The sequence below is a fragment of the Chenopodium quinoa genome, unplaced genomic scaffold (genome assembly GCF_001683475.1).
Source record: "Chenopodium quinoa cultivar QQ74 unplaced genomic scaffold, ASM168347v1, whole genome shotgun sequence".
In the NCBI taxonomy this organism is placed as follows: Eukaryota; Viridiplantae; Streptophyta; class Magnoliopsida; order Caryophyllales; family Amaranthaceae; genus Chenopodium; species Chenopodium quinoa.
The window spans coordinates 5,062,849-5,080,460 of NW_018745684.1; the positions used below are offsets into that span (position 1 = coordinate 5,062,849).

The following is a 17,612-nucleotide window of genomic DNA, read 5'->3' on the forward strand; positions in this document are numbered from 1 at the left end:
ATCTATATTAAATATCTGTATCTAACTTGTATATACTTATACTCCGTATATTCTATACTTTTTTTTTTTTGAAACCCCGTATATTCTATACTTAGTTATACTATAAAAATGCTTTCTAAAGGAAGTTTAATTGTCATGTGGCATCCTCCATCATTCATTGCTTCTCATTCTGTAACTTACAATAAATAAATAAAATTGTAAATGTTTCACCCAAAGAAATTGTGAATGTTGTCGACACAAGTTTAGGATAAATAGTTAAGTTTAAACACAACATGACTTACCACTCAAATATGTCATATTTCATTTTGTTTTTCTTTTTATTTAGCAAACAAAATACAAGTATTAAAACATATTAAATGAGAATCTGAGATATTTAGAGAAGTCATGATTTAAATGTATAATTGCAAATTTTATGTAAAAGCCTAACAAAAACCTAGGGTATAGCCTTATATCAATGCGGAATTATGATAATAGATTAATAGTTAACAATAAACTATAATGTAATGATAACCAAGCAAGGTGGTGTAAGTGGTAATTAGGATTAATCTTGTACCCTTGGGGAATATTTCATTAAATTTGTTATTTAATAAAATTAGTCTTTTAAAACTCTTTTTAAGGGACGCAAACCTCTATTATATTAGCCAAGGGAAAGGGTTGTGATGTCCCCCCTAAAATATGTAATTTGCCCTTAATTTAAATTTGTTTTACAATAATTAACAAACATAAAAACTAGCCATAGTTGGACTCAATTAAAAGGTTGATTTGACTCTTTTTTTCTTTTCTTTTTTTTTTTTTTACATGAAAAGGTTGATTTGTCAACTATACTTAATTGTGGAACTAATAATAATAAAAGACATAATTATGCATAACTATAAAAATCCTTCAAAAAAAAAAGTTTCGCTTCCTATTGTATTCCCTTTTCTTCAATGCTCTTGCAGATATTAACATATAGATTAGTTAGCATAATTATTAACGAGTATTTCATTAGTTAATTAGCATATATATCTCAAATTTTAACATAAATTTAAATCTTTTGTAAATTTATTATTGCAAATTCCAAAATCTCAATTTGATATTGTATTAATGTCAGTCAAATTAATACAAAGTATGAACTTTCTTCCTGTCCAATAAAATATTACCGAGTAAATTTCTAAATTTTAACAATTTTTTTTGAACAAAATCATGCAATTCATTAATTAAAAGTCATTCGTCGTCTACAAATGAAATCTAAATTAACAAATATATAAATTAGAATCAAATAAAGGTTTCCCTCATCAAAGCTACAATCGTTGAAAAGATTTTGCACTGTGGTACATCCCTCGACACATCACTAAAAAATGCAGTCTTTTTGGAGAGATGGTCTAACGATTTGTTGTAGCCATAAGGAGGATAATTATATGATTCGCTTGAATGCTTTTGAGAATTCAACAATCGTTGCGATCCTGGACAAATGTTTACCAACGAACTGATAATAGGGCAAAGGATGATTACTTTTTTTTTATAAGCCTTGACATGCAAATAAACCCTAATGAAAAATAAACAATAAACTAACAAAAACTAACGACTCCACCATAGGGAGATGGACGAATATCTACGTTACATTGCTCGTGCAGATTATTTAAACCTAAAAAGCAATGCTATAAAAACAAGATTAAAGGGTCGGAAATAGTCTAATTTCCGGAAAAAAAAATAGACTATTTTCGACCTAAATAGCCAAAATATTATTTCTAAATTTTAATATAGGGCTAGTACCACTTTATCAGTTAGGGGTGTTCGCGGTGCGATTTGGTGCGGTTTGAATCCTAAACCGCATCAAACCGCAAATTTACGGTTTTTTATTTTTTTCAAACCGCACTTCTAACCAGACCGCATTTTTTAAAAATTATAATTATTTTTTGTAAAACAAAACCTTTATTTTATTTTGAGATTGTTAATTTATAATTCAAATATTAAACTCTTATTTTAACCTTTAACTAGGTTAAAATCCCGTGCAATGCACGATTGTTAAATTTTTTTGACAATAATATTACAAAATATAAAGTATATAAAAGATATTCAAAAAATTTCATTTGGGTATATATGGAATATGATTGTCAAATTGGAAAGAAAATACATAAGGTATAAATAATTTACTTAAAGATTTTGCACAAAAAAAAAAAAAAAAAAAGGCGGGAAAATTTTCACAAGGTAATGACAAGTGTCATGGAAGAATTTGTTTTTAGTATTAGTTAATAAATTAGCTAATAGTCAAAGATTAGCTCGTATATTTTTACTTCTTTTATATTTTTTTAATAAAAATATAGTATAAAAATCGCAAAATACATTAAAGTGCAGTTTGGTCTAAATTTTTTTAGAAATTGCACCAAACTGCATTGCAATTTTCAAATCGCACTCTAAATAGCCCTAATACCAGCATTAAAAAACAAAGGGAGTATTCTGTCTCTTCTCTTTTTTTTTTTTCCTTTTTTTACAAATCTTCTTATAACTTTTTTTCAATTTTTTTTTGACAGATTCTTCTTATAACTTTACAATATACTCATACTTCATTCGTAGTTTGGTGATTTGGCGCCAAAGTCTGAGTCTCCCCGCCACTTGCACTGCCATGGCATCCTTCCCCTTCCGTCCTCCGCAATTCTCCGACGTACTCTTTCTCTCTCTTCTTTCTACCTTTTCTTCCTTTTTTTTAATCATTATTATCACCATTTCTCAATAATTTTTTCAACGAATTTTGCTGCAATTTTATTATTTTGTATAAACCCTAAATTCTGTAAATCAATTTTATTACCCCCATTTTTTTTTTTAACAGGATGTAGCTTGGCTTCCGGCATGGCTTCAACCTAATCATTCAGCGTCAACACCTCAAAACTTGGATGATGAAGAACTCTCCCGCCATTCTCTTCAGGTTTCAATAATTTAATTTTACTCCCTTTTTGGAATTTTAATTTATTTTTTACAATTTTTTCTAGGGTTTCATTTTATTGCAAATTAGTTTTTATTAATGCTGATAATTTTTGTTTATGTGGGGGTAAAGACTGCCTTTTGTTGAGTTTTGATCAATCTTTGGTTTGGTATAGAGAAATATGTTGTTGAATTTGTTGGATTATTTTTGTTATAATTTAATTAATAGTGTGTAGTTGTACTTTGACAGCGATTGGATTGTTGATTTGCGGTATCGAAAGTACGGTTTGGTTGTTGTTAGATTGTATTTGATTTGTCATCTAGTTAGTTCAATTGTAATGTACATAGGTGTTTCTAGGAATTGTAGGATGTAGCTACAGTTTTGTAAATCTGTTAACATCAAATTTGGCATTATGTTCTGTAACTTGACATCAGAAGCCACAATATGATAAACATTCATTATTTAAGATTGACAATCAACACAGTGGGATTATACTATTCTCGTGTCTCTTATCGACTGGCATTTTTTTGGTAGGCTTATGTTGATTGTCATGCTACATTCACGAGTATGGAGTAGAAGATTTTGCCAATTGAAGTCTCTCTGAAGTTCCTGATGCCTTTGAGAAAAAAGCTGTTAATGTTTTAAATTTAGTTAATGACCATTTGTTTTGGTAACACAGGCTTAAATTTACAAGATCTCATGCTATTTTTGTGAAAATTGAACGAGAATATTTAATGTTAGAGTAGTAGTACAGTTTTGCTAGATGTCATATACGCAAATTCTGTTTTCATGTTCAATCTGGTCGTGTGTTGGTTGTAGATGCATGGTGCCTGGATCAGTCGGTTGCATTAAGTCTTGGTACTTGTAGATGATGTTTATGTTGCACTATATAGTTTTAGTCAACAATTATTACAATGAACTATTGTGTTTACTATTAGCATTTCCAGAATGCCTACCTCTTATTGAAGTTTCCTGCTGCAAAATGCAGAATGTGGGAGAGAATAACCAAGTCAAAGATTCCAACCTTTCAACCATTAAAGATAGCAGATACATTTGTCAGTTATATCTGTCTGGAGAAGAAAGCTCGCCAGTTACCCTCACTACATCTTGTGAAAAGGTGCACTTTAATAGCTTTTAAACAATTGGTATTATGTTTTGCAACTTGGGATGCTATAGTACTGAACTACTGACTACTGAGTATTAAAGAATATTTTTTTGAAGATATATCTTCTTCTTCAAAAAAAAAAAAAAAAAAAAAGGAAAAAAAAAAAGAAAGAAAGAAAGAAATGTGATCTCTGTTCCTGCCTATATTTATTCATAGCATTGCCTTATTTTCATTGTTTTCTTTATGACTTATAGGTTAACACTTATTATATGTTCTTTTAGTAGTACCACATAGTACTTTCTGTTTCCAGTTGTAGAATAATGATTTACGTGGTGTAATAATTTCTCTTTACCATTTTGGTTGGCCATATATGCATGACAGAATGAGTTTTATTCTTCTTCTGCTTTCTTCAGGCTTTATGACAGCTTGAAGCCTTGAACTTACCAAACCCTTTTCCTCATTACTGAAACATCAAAATAATTTTATCAGCCTTCTTGTCTAATTTGCAGCTGTTTCGTAGCAAAGCATCAGATGTAGAGGAGATTAACACCAACTGCCTGATCTGTTGTTGTGTACAATTGTATTTATTTTCCCACCTTATATACTGGGTCTTAGTTTTTGTTTTGATTATTTTCTTTCTAGCAGGTTTTGCATTTTAACCTGCATCTTTCAACAGATGGAACTCCATCGATCATTTCCAACCCACTCTTACATACCTCACATGATGACAAGCTTAATTCTGCACTAGCTCTTGTTAACACAAGAGAAATGAGCGAGTGCAATATAGGCCATGTTCCTAAAATAAATATTGTTCCTTCTCCTTCAAGCGATAAATACTTTGGAAATTTTACCAACCAAACTCCATTAAGTAATGCTGCTGGACAGAAACCTTTAGAGATCTTAAACTCCAATTCTGCTGAAGATGATGACATTAGTGATGCTGTGGAGCTATCTGTTGCGGCATCAGAAGCATTAGCCATACTTAATATAGTACAAAGTGGATCTTTTTCAGAAGCTTTGTCCACTTCAGCGATAATTGAAGTTGCTCTTCGAGTGAAGCAAGCACGACTAGTTGAATTAAAAGATTTCTCATATTGTTTTGAGAATTCTGATAGCTCTGCTGACACCCTTTCAGATATAGGTGATTCTGAAATGGAAGATGCTTTTAAAGATGTTGGTTTATTTATCAGTAGTTTGGACAATACCTCTTTTAATGATCTATCTACATCTCGAGTCAAGGAAACTCCCATGTCAGAAGTTCCTGGAGAGGATGAAGAGGTTCAATGTGAATGGCAGAAAGACCAAGAAATATATTTTGACAATTGTGTTGCATTAGAACTTCAGGAGATTAATCCAGATACAAATAAATCGAAGGATCTGCCAGCTGAAATATCTGACAATGAGAAGCTTGAAAAGTTGTGCAGAAACCCACACCTTGAGATCTTTGTAAATCAATCACAGGATGGGAATTTAGATGATCAGCAGACACTACAGGTAATTGATAACAGGACTTTTCTCCCATTCATCTAGTGTTTTTGTTCACCACTATTGGTATGTATGTAATTTAAGAATTGTATGTTATTCTTTTCGTCTTTGAAATTTGTAGAGCAATTTGATTTTTCTGCTGATTTTTTTATAATTGATAATACACATCTAAAGTATTGAAATCATGCTATTTATTTCTCCCTTCCACACGCCTCCCCCCCCCCCCCCCCACCCCCCCTCTCCCAAAAGACAAACACACATACAAAAAAAAAAAATTGTTACTTTATTATTCCCGTCTTTTCTTAAGAAAGTCTAACATTTTGATTAATTATACTGTGTAAATCTGCAGAAAGAAAAAAATGATATAACACATGAAGATGGCTTCCCTCATCAACTAGAATTAAAATCTATTCCTCAGTCTCAGCATTCAAGTAAAAGAACACTAGACTCTACATCTACAATATGGCATTCACATTATGCAGGTAAAGTTCCAAAAGTGCCTCCATCATCTCCATCACAAAACTCTCAACATTGTGAATGTTTTATCTGAACCTGTTTCTTTCCTGTTAGCAGACATAAATGAGGTTAAGGATGGATCATCATGCAGATTCCAGAGTCGCTGGTTTGGTGGTTGGCCTGGAACGGTAATGCACCATATATTTGAAACAGATTTATTTTTATCTCAATCTGGAACACTGAATTCTTTTAACCTTTAGAACTGTGATGCTTTGAATCAATGATTAAAAGATGATTTTTCCGGTTAGTTGTTGTTTTTGAAGTCACTGGCTTTACTAAAAAAAAGGCATATCATGGTTTTCAAGTTAATCTGGGGAAAATAAACTTTTAAAAAAAAAATTATTATTCTGATATCTTAAGCTTTTGTTAGTTCAAAAGAGTCAAGATTGTGGCTTTGAGTATGCTGGATTATCTTTCTTCTGCATCTACTCTTAGAAAAGAGGGAGTGAGGACAACTGAAAAAATAAATAGGAAAAAAAAAAAAGAAAGGAAATATGAGAAGAAGAAGAATAATTTTCCTCCTTATTTGTTCCCATTTTTCAACAGGAAGTAGATGCTTTTGGTCAACTGAAATCAAAGGGGAGAAATGTGGTACCCAAATTCTTTGTTGGTGAGACAAGTTATCTTTCTGAATCCATGGATGTTTTTCCTGATCAGAACTCTATTGTGCATCATCAGCATTATTGCTCAAACCGTGTTGAATCTGGAAAACCTTTTGAAGATTCGTGCAAGACAGTTAGTGAAGGGGCATTTGTTAGTCAGGAAGTCATAAAAGATTCTGCGTCATTTATTGATCCTCTTTGCTCGACTGTTCCCTGTAGCATTTCTGCACAAACCAGTAATTTCTTTCCGCACAATAATAACAAATATGATCATCAAGATCTTGATGCTTTTAAAAACTTACCAACTGGTATGGAAATAGCCCAGACAAGTTCTGATCCTAATACTGTTGGAAAAGAGAAGCATAATACGTTAGATTTTGATGATGTTGGTCCTGATCCTCTGATTCGCCGACAATTGACCTCTCTCAAGACTTATAGTACTGGAATGCCAGGGAATTCTGCATTTTCATTTAAGAGAAAATTTGACTGTGGGTTTGTGAGCTTTGGAGAGAATGATGCAAGGGTGGTTGCTGACTCCATCAACTCCTTAAATGACAAAGATACAACAAAACAACTGCCTATGAGATCCCTATCTAACTGTGCTTCTGCCAAAAGTAATCAGGAAGTTCAAGAGATGAAGCTGCTTCCAGTTGAACAATACATAAGCTGCACCAACACCTCAGGAGGGTCTAAAAAACAATTACCTATTAAATCTGTATTTGAATGCTCTACTGGAAAGGAAAATCATGCTGAAAATGTATGTGCAAGACTGGTGCAAGATCAATCTGAAATGAATGAAGTGGAGCTCCAGGTTAATGTTGATAATATTCCAACATCACCTCTTATTATGTGTCGTACTACACGAAGAGTTAAAGCTCCTAAACTTATTGTTAGCGATGTCACAACAACCAACCTATTGGAAGATCAAGCTCCAGCTCCCGATAAAATTTGTCACAAGTTTAGACAAATCCCTCAAGATCAATCTGTAAATCTTCTCAAAAGTGATGTTCCTACGAGAAAGCAAGTTCGTTTTTCAAATGTTGACTTCCAACTTCAAGTCCCTCAAGTTCAATTGGGAAAAAATCTCAGTAGAATGCGCGCTTGTGAACATGGTGAGTATTGTCAGTTCATTGCATAGTTATATTTGAGTTCTGGATCTTTATTGCATAGTTATATATGAGTTTTGGATCTTTTAAATTTGTTTAATAACATTTTGATTAGGGTCAAGCTGCAGATTGGGATATAGGCCTGAGAATAGTGACCAGGAGCATGTTACTGTATCTCAAGAAGTAAAAGAGCGTCTTACGAAATGTCGCATAAAGGGTAGGAAGAGAGCAATTTTCCAAGGCTTAGACTTTTTGCTAACAGGCTTTTCTAAGAAGAAAGAAAAGGAAATAGAAGCATTACTGAGGAAACACGGTGGAATGGTCCTTTCTGATATTCCTGCTCCACCTCCTTATCCAAGGAGAAAGTCCTTGAGATTGAATGCCGAAAGGCTTCCTGTTGTCTTGTGCACAAAAAAGGTTGGGTTTTTAAATCTTTTTGTAATTCTTTCATTGCTCTCTTTCATAAAATAAAAAATAAATAAAAAATAAAAAATAAAAAACCATATTTTGTAGTGTCTTAGAAAGTATTTTTGGTTTCCTTAAAGTCGAAGTAACTCATATTCCCTTTGTCCAGAAAAAAAATCTTCCTGTTAGGTCTAGGCATCCCTGTGAATGGTTTCAGTTGAATGAGGTAGGAATTTTTTATTAAAGATAGTGGACAGTTTAAAACTAAAAAAATGTGAGAGAAAGGGATTAAGTTACCATGATGCTTTTTGGACATCTCATGAAGGAGTATATAAAGGTATTTAGTGGACCTAGGAGTTACAATAAACATATATCTGCGTTGCACTAGTATCTAAAGCAAAGTTAAACTTCTTGTGTGGTCATTAAGGACAAGGCTTTTCAAACAAGTCCAATGAACTTTTTATATCTTGGGTGAATGGACATTCTTTGTTGAACAAGGGTTATCTCTTTCTCTCTATTGCTCTAGGAAGGGTCAATATTGAGTCAAGCTAATTTTGGATTAGTTTGAGTTTTTTTTGGATTAAGTCCAGATCATCATTTTCAGCTCTAAATGGGGTCTCAGATTGGGTAAATCGGTTTGGGTTAGCATTCGTAACAAGTTTGCTAGGTGTAATTTATTACTTTAATAGCTTGATGCTCGCTCCAAAAAAAAAAAAAAAAAAAAAAAAAAGAATCTTGTAAGTTCGTCACTACCCAGTAGCTCTCCCATGTACTAAAACAAGTAAAACTTGGCACGATGCTTTAAGGACTGTAGCTTCACTCCTCTTCTAGTCTTCTATAAATGAAATAGCCTGATGTTGATTCAACTGCAACAGAATTCTGTATTTATTACTTTAATTGCAATTGTTGATGTTGCTTTTTTGGGCTATAATTAGCTGATTCTACACTGCAGTTAAGTTTTGAGAAGTGAGACTACTGTGAGAGTTTTACTGCTATCTAATATGGTATTAACAGTGTCAGCAAAAGCCTTATCCTGAGACATACTGTTGCATTAAGCTCATCCTCGATGACAGCCCTTGCTCCACCCCTCCTTTTTCTTCCTTGCAATTGCTGTCATTTATCTGAGGCCAGTATACATGAATATCTGTGCATGTCAGAAGTCTTAAGTTATGCATTGGTTTCTAAATTCTCATCTGTGTATTTATTGCAGTTGCAAACAACAAGGTTTTTGTATGGCTGTGCTGTGAATGCCTTCTTGCTTAAAGTTGGCTGGGCATATAATTCAATTAGAGTTGGTTCTGTCTTGCCTCCTGACAAGTAAGTTGTAAACCTTGCATGCCATCTGTAATAATTGTTTTCTTTCTTCCTCATTCTTTCTCCATTTACCTATTATGTTTTTATTATCTGTCTATCTAAGTGTGTTTTTTTTGGTGGTGTAATAATATCTGTGTTAATGACCCCAACCCAGCCAATATCACTCGTTTTTCACAAGACAGCCCATTATTAGATGCATACTCTTTCATACTTTTTTTTTTTTTGAAAGGACTTTCATACTCTTAATACATGGAAACTAATACCGACAGCATAATCGGGTTAATAAGATGGACTAGTGAATGCTAGTTAGGATCGGCCTTGATTTTGATATAGTTTGGAAAATAGTTCTGCCTGGTATGGACTTGGGCAGGAAATATGTATCCCAGTCATGACCTTAATGGAATGGGTCAGCTGAATCTCTCTATTTCAGCTTATTCCGCCTAGCAATCCGAAGGATTGGTTTCTGCTCTTTCTGGCCATTTTCTACCTTGTGATAATCACCTTTTAGACCTTAAAATCAGAAGTGATGCCACAATGTGGTAAATGAGCTCAATATAATAATCACCTAGATGTCTTACTACTAAGTCATATCAGCGCTTCAACCAGTCATATCAGTCAGTGTGTGTGTGTGTTGCTTTCTCCTAATCCATAATGAGGGTGTAGCTTTCTCCTAATCCATAACTAGGTAGTGATCATTATGATAAATTCCTGTAATATTTCCTCGAGAACATGATTACTTGGTCATATGCTAGAATTTTTTCCTTCATTTAATCTCTTCGTTGACCCTCACCTTAAAGGCGCAAACACTTGTGGTTTCAAAAATATAATAAGCCATTGACTTTATTACAATAGTTTTTTTTTTTTTTTGCCCTTTTCCCTAGTAATATATGTACTTTTTATGTTGCTTATTTTGAATTGTAACTTTCTCACGCTTGTTTTGTTGTATTGACAGATACATAATATTATCTAATAATCGGATGCAGAACCAAATTGGGAAATCAATTAGTCAAAATGACAATGATTACATCTTTGACAAAGTTGGAATTATGCTGCATGGAACTCATAGTTTCTGTACCAAGTTTGCTAGAGTTATCAAGGTATAGTAAAAGTTCTCTATACAGTATACAATAGCAATAAATATGTACTGGGTTGGCATGGTGTTCTATATCTAACTAGTGACCCTCGTGTTGTCTTTTCTTTCCTGAATGTTTAATAACTGTAAATTTGTAATCATATTTCATGGATTTAAGTCATAATTCTTGTTTGTTTTTACATGATATTATTCTGTAAAATAAATAGGACTCAGAGCATCACAATTACTAAAAAATCTGAAACCTCAAACTTGCAGTATGATCCCCAGCATTGTTTCCTCCTCTGTTCTTGTCCTGAGCAGTGATAACACTTTGATATGATCTAGAGATCCTTCCTAATTAAAGGCAAGCGTGAAATCTGTTTATGTGGTTTGTTGACTAATACTTTGTATCATGAAATCATTCTAATTTTTTTCTTGTTAGAGGAATTGAATATTTGAATACTAGATCGGAGAGTAGACACATGCCTCAGTAAATGGTCTTTGTTTTTCTTGTACATAATCAAGTTAACCTTTAGTCTGACTCAACTTCTGCTCCTTGTGCAATGTGCCAATGTCAGCATGGACGAGGTCACGTGTACAAAAGCCTACAATGGTTGGTTCAGGGCTTACAGAAAAAGAAGATTTCTCTTGGTGCTGTTGTTGCTGAGGATGAAAATCGTGCAACCCGTCTCCTGAAGAAATGTGCCTCTGAGCAGAAACTTGCTGTTAGGGTTAGTATTAGTTTCATGCTTGGTATAATGTCTAATATTCTATCCGCCTTTTAATGTATTACAAACTCATGTCATTTTGCTTGTGGTGTGCTTGTTTGCAGCCAGCAAATTGGATCACAAACAGCTTATTTGAAGGAAAGCTACTTCCTTTTACGGAAAATCACCATTCATCTAATTCACGGGAAATCAGAAGTTCAGATGTACCCGTTTTACCGGAATGCAGTCAAGAGATCTGATCGTATGGGCTATGATCCCATCATACAAAATTCAATCTTATTTTCTTGATGAGTCTTTTCAGATAGCTAAATTTTCTCTGTTTTACTTATTTTCAATAGCAATGAATAGAAGCTTCCTAGCTTACAGTCCCTGAGACTGTTGGATTGCACATAATGTAATTTATGTAAATATACTGTATTATATAGTCCCAACTGAGAAGAGCTATTTATGAATTTTTGTAGAGAGTGCCAAATTTTAGTACAAACTCGCCAATGTATGATATGTAAATTTTGTATTGACATTTTAAAGATTTGAGTACTTTTGAGGCAAGGTAATTTACTAATTTTCCTCCATTTAGAAATAAAAGCTTCATTAAGAAAGTTTATTTCAAAGAATTACTCAAATTTTTGTAAGCTTCCATTAAATCAGTTTGTTCTTAAGAATTACATTTTACTAAAACATAATTGTGTATTTGAAAAGTCAGTCAAAGTGATGTGTATAAAGAAAAACAGAGGATGTATATTTTGTCATTGCTTTTACTCCCTCTTCTTTATTGTTCTCCTAAGTTACTGTTCATGTAGTTATATATAATTAAACTTCAACCGCTTTCATAATATGTACTTGTCTCACTGTGATTTATCAAAAACATCAGCATGTGAGACCTTGCTAAATTTTTCTTAAGGTAATTTGTCAAAAATACACTACCAACTTTCATAATGTTCACTATGTTTCAAGTTCAACGCGAAATATACAATGTAACTTAAGATAGCTGGGTAGCAATAAATAAAAAGCCCAAAAAATATTCTGGCAAATTTATGTTTCTCTTTTTTTTTTTTTCATTACCTTTACTGTACATTCTTGTAGCGTATAGAGTACAGACAATAAAGCCAACAAGTATTGGCTTCGGATAACACCCTATAAAATAAATCTGTACCAACTAAGCTAGTTAGCATATAATCAAAACCCTACATTAATTGCATAGTTGAGCAAATGGCAACTGTTTCAGTAATGTATAAGATCAATTTGGCAGTGGGCCAACACATACCAAAAACTTAGGTCATCAACTTGAGCTACTCACAATTCCATACACTTATATACACTTTTCTTCAGGCGATTTCAGACTTGGACTGAGATACAGCTGAGACACCACAATGGCAGTAGTGGGAAGTTCGGACTGGCGAAGCCTGATCCAGGAATACTGTGAGTAAAGAAGAGTAATGCCAATTTCAGATCTCAACATCCTGCTACTCAATAGTTTTTCATGATTAGCATCAGAGAAGAATCAAAGATGATCCACAATCTGGAAATAAGTGTCCCACCAACACGACTCGTAAAAGTTACAAGTTTAACATAGGATACAACTCATACAAGTATATACAAGTTGAGTCCCACCCACCTCCCTCAATCATTGTAAGAGGTATATATGGGAAACCATTCATAATCTATGAGTACAATTTTTGGAAAGGTGAAATATTTTTAGAATATCCCAAATAGTACTCCATGTATGTAACTAATATTTTTCTATGGGAGTATTATTTACAGATAAGCATAATATCCCAAATAGTACTCCATTATGTAACCAATATTTTTCTATGGGAGTATTATTTACAGATAAACATGCCAAAGGGCACCAATAGAGTGAATCTAAAATTCTGTACTGCAGTATCATTAGAGAATACCTATCCTGCAAGATTTATATATGAATAAAGATATTCGTATAATTTATCTTCAACTTTCATATCTTCACCTCACAAATTTGCAGCATCACTCTACTACCTCCAATAACATCAAGGCACTTAATCATCAAGGTTGGGGATGTGGGATTATCAGCTGATTGTTATGCGCCTGAAGGTCCTGAACCGTCCCAGACTTTTTAATCTCTATATCTACATTAACAAGATAGCAAACAGAGGTTATTCAATCAATTTGTCTTAACAGTAACACATAAGCCTGATCTGTCAACTATCTTGTAGACCACTGGCCATTTAGAGCACAAAACTAAGTGCTCAGTAGTTAGACTCAAAAGTACTTGGTTTAAGTCAACATAGATGGTTACAGTGTTAGAATACACAGATATGCAACAGTAATTGATCTTTTGAATTATGTGAATCTGGAAGACTATTTCATTAGACAGCTAAAATTGGCAAAACCTTCATTAATTTCATGAAGTTTGAAGCACTCAAATTCACATGCGACCACCACTGTCTAACACAAAGTACAGACTTGAACCATTGGATAACCATTTTCACCTATTTTCCTTGATGGTAAATAAGATATCAGAACATCTTCTTAAGTTGAAATAGCTGTCTAAGAAAGGTTAATGTTCACGAATTCCACCTTCAGTTTCTGATGTCTGAATTAAGTTAAGCCACTACTCTTTAAAAGTTTTACAAATATAGACCCATTAGAAGCTTAACAGAGATAAACCCACAAGAGTTAATAATAAAGATATCAACATATCATGGCAGAATACTACAATTAAAACTGAGAGTAATGTTACTAATCAGGGAGATAACACAAGACACCATTAGAAACAAAAAAGAGGCAGGCTCACAAGAGTTAATAACAGATATATTGTGGCATATTGAAAATATATCTGTTATTAAACTATGTAGTAACATCACTTGGACTAGAATATTGGTGTAACTTGGAGAGATTAGCAGTTTTGTTCTAAACTGGAAAATATAATAAATAAATAAAATTAAAGAAGATAACATGGATGATATGAAGGGAATTTTGATAAAAAGTAGCATAATTGTGGAATTTTGATTTCTTTTAGCAATTTTCATGGAAATAGCTCGTGTAACTTGTCCGCACTTAGTATTTGGCTATTTCATAAAAAATAAAAGATAAATAATAAAACCATTTTATTTTCCAAAATGAAATGTTGAGTATACCAATTGTTGAGGATACGACATGGGTACTTGAGGTAAAATGAAAAGCATGAGTAACAGAGCTATAGAGAAGTATACAAGTATTTAAGACCTTGATGCCATGTCAAAAAGGAAAAAAAATATTGCAAAGTTAAGAAGTGGTAGATGCATGCATATCTTACCATCTTCAAGATAACTACTGCTATCACAGTTGCTAAGGCTTTGGTTCTTGGTTCTCAGTTTCTTTAAGATTGATAAGAACAGCTTGAACTTTCTTAGTTATCTGGGCATTGTAACCTTCAACATCGTTCATAAAAGCAAACAATTGTTCTTGATACAAGGTGCATAAACGTTTTTCATTCCTTAACTCTGCGGTAAGCTCCTCAATCTTCTTATCTTTGTCATCCTACAAGCATCCATAGAAAAAGCATAAGATACTCAAAATCAAAGTTTTAATAAGCATAGCATCAGGCATAACTTCATGATAGCATTTAGCCAACCAATTAATTCGTACTTAATGAAGAGCATAGATTGAAGGATACAATGTGCACAATGGTTGTTCTATGTTGCAATCAAGGAAAGCATAGATTATCAGAAGAGAATCACACTAGATGCTTGCATCAATAATACAGCGATTAATTTTATTAAAACTTTGTTTAGCAGTGAAATCCTCAAAATCCAAGTTCATTATGTCGTATAATTTGATGGGCTGAAATGAAAATGAGGAAACCCAAATCATTGTCAAATCACATGGACTCAACCTAGCTCTTGCAATTCAAGTGGTAAATACACTTAGCTAGTGATCAAAAGTTCAGAAAATGCATCACACAAGAATTTAAACCACATAAACAGAATTCACAAAAGCATGAGCTAGTGTAAGATATATCATCTTTTAAAATACACCGTATATGCCAAACAGCCAAATGAATAAATTCAAATCTCTAAGAGCAACATGGCACAAGTGTTCATAATTTTCAAATGCAGATTACAAAGAAAAAATAAGAAACAACTGAGCCATCCATCACAGCACTATATTCTAGACATTCAATGCAAACATTTTTCACCACCATACTTTAAAAGGTAAACAAGATGTTAATCTGTCTGCAAAAACTCACCATTTTTTTCCGAACTTCCCTTAGAGAAACCACCAATGGATGATTGTGATCTCTAACAAATCTCGTGACAACCCATTTTCCCGACTTATCAAATTTCACAAGAATCATGGCCTTACAGTCCCCTCGGGTGCTTGCCCTTGGCTTCCTGACCTGACCAAGTTTCCCACGAATGCTTAAACAATATCCCTCTTTATTACATCCAAAACGACGGGCCAATATCCTCCCATCAACCTCTGAACGACGACATGACATCACTCTCATGACAAATCCTACCTTCCTAGCATAGTCATCATAGAAAACCTTAGCTGCCTCTTCAGAATCAAACTCCATACCTTCATTTGGCTCAACGACGCCATCTCCTACACCAATATCCGATGATTCCCTAGCTGAATTCTCAAACTCACCAGCTTCTTCATCAGATTCCACTATGAAGCAATCATAGGATCAACCTAGTCAGCTGAATTTGAATTGCACTCAAACATGCAACTAAACCCCAAAACTAGTAAAAGGACATTTACAGGATTGCACATGATTGATAAAAATATCACAAAAATAACCAATAATTGGATTATAATTGACAAAATGGCAGTGAATTTGTGGGATTAACAAATGAGTAAACTACTTAATCAAAGAAAACCAACAAATATATTCAAAATATACATTTTTCACACTTTTTTTTTTTTTTTTTTTTTTTTGGTGATAATACACACATTCAACTACTTTTACATGTACGAATTCCATAAATTGCAAATTATTATGATACCCAGAATTTAGATTATCTAAAGTTAATAATTTTTGGGTAATTATTCTAAAAAACCCATGTAAATTAAAGTATAAGAAGAAAATCAAACATGGTTAAAATTATAAATGTGCAGTGAAGATAAAATTAAAAAAGATTAAAGATGTTAATGGAGTAATTGGAAGCATAATTGTAAGAGATTGGTAACTTACTTTAGTATACGAATGAAAATTTCAAGTCTTTCGGCTTCTTAGGAAGTATCAATGCAGAAAAGAGATATAGAGGAAGAGAATAGAGAGGTAAAGGTGGAAGAACAAATTCACTCAAGACTGAAATGTAGTAGGACTAGTTTGGAGGAGTTAAATGTGGAGTAAGAATAATTTATTTTTTATGTTCTTTTACTCCTCGTATGGTTAACATGGGAATTAAATATCAATAGAAAACTGATTGATAATTTGGTAAAAGTAATTGATTAAGATGTTTATATGCGAGCATTGTATTTTTGGATTTCCTTTTTTATAGTAGACATGAAATGACCGTAATTTCAATTTCAACTCGATTTGAAATTACTTTCATTCTACAAACAAAAAATTTACAATCTTTAATTATTTTATATGTGATGTATAGATAGTGAAACTCAATAGGAAATTTTGAGTGACATTTAATTTGATCTTTCTTGTGGCTATTGATTGTTTAATTGATTAAATTTTTATTAAATGCGTCTAATTAATGTTTTTTAAAACATAATAAAACACAAAATTGGAAAACCCCTTTATAGAAAATTCATCCATTTCTCCTAATTTATTAAACCCTAATTAGAAATTTGCACAAAATTTGAAACTCTAAACCCCAATCAATCAATAACTACAAACAAAAAAAGAATAGTTACACGGTTAATAGAAATTACAATTTTTTTAAAAAAAAATCAATTTCATGCTTAGATGTTAATTTATAAGAATATACTTAGTATAAGTGAAATAGGAATTGGATTTGAAGGGATCTAGTGGGTGCCGTAATGAAAAGAAGATCTAGAAAGAAAAAAAAAAAAAAAAGAGAGAGCCCCCACAAACATAATTTGTGACAAAGTAGTGTCACTCAAATATTTAAAGAAAGTGCGGTAATTATTTAAAATGAAAGAGAGCCCCCCACAAACATTATTTAAGATGTTTGATACACACAATTTCAGCTATCATCACTAGATTCACTACTAAGAAGTGGTGCCTATAAAACTGTCGTAAAATTTGAAAAATAAGGCGGTTTTCGTTAGCCAGCGACAGTTTTTGGCCAATAAACCGTCGTAGGGTGACCAATTAAGGTTTATAAGATGTTTAATCCACATTATTTCAGTTATCATGCATGTTGCACTGCGATAAGCTAGCTCAGTAAATTACCAAAGGATTTGGTGAATAGAGTGAAAGTTTGCTTAGAAAAAAC

At 32.9% G+C, this 17,612-nt stretch overlaps 2 protein-coding genes across 3 annotated transcripts; one reads left to right on the top strand and one right to left on the bottom strand.

Annotated features, from left to right (window-relative positions):
* The first annotated feature begins 2,456 nt into the window (after positions 1-2,456).
* Positions 2,457-11,786, top strand: LOC110717809. 2 transcript variants are annotated; one of them, XM_021896588.1, is made up of 12 exons: positions 2,457-2,641; positions 2,807-2,902; positions 3,888-4,016; positions 4,647-5,498; positions 5,839-5,971; positions 6,063-6,133; positions 6,552-7,719; positions 7,829-8,130; positions 9,329-9,435; positions 10,385-10,529; positions 11,083-11,235; positions 11,337-11,786. In XM_021896588.1, the coding sequence occupies exons 1-12, from the start codon at positions 2,603-2,605 to the stop codon at positions 11,469-11,471; spliced, it is 3,330 nt and encodes a 1,109-aa protein (XP_021752280.1). In that variant the 5' UTR covers positions 2,457-2,602; the 3' UTR covers positions 11,472-11,786. The 2 variants fall into 2 exon arrangements, with proteins under 2 accessions (XP_021752280.1, XP_021752281.1); XM_021896589.1 differs by having other exon boundaries at positions 4,650-5,498.
* Positions 11,787-12,247: 461 nt separating this feature from the next.
* LOC110717929 (protein FAR1-RELATED SEQUENCE 5-like) lies at positions 12,248-16,755 on the bottom strand. The gene is made up of 4 exons (XM_021896729.1): positions 16,391-16,755; positions 15,440-15,864; positions 14,507-14,730; positions 12,248-13,337 (listed from the first exon to the last, which is right to left on the bottom strand). Coding segments are annotated over exons 1-3 (618 nt in total). The 5' UTR covers positions 16,392-16,755; the 3' UTR covers positions 12,248-13,337; positions 14,507-14,538.
* Between the last annotated feature and the right edge of the window lie 857 nt (positions 16,756-17,612).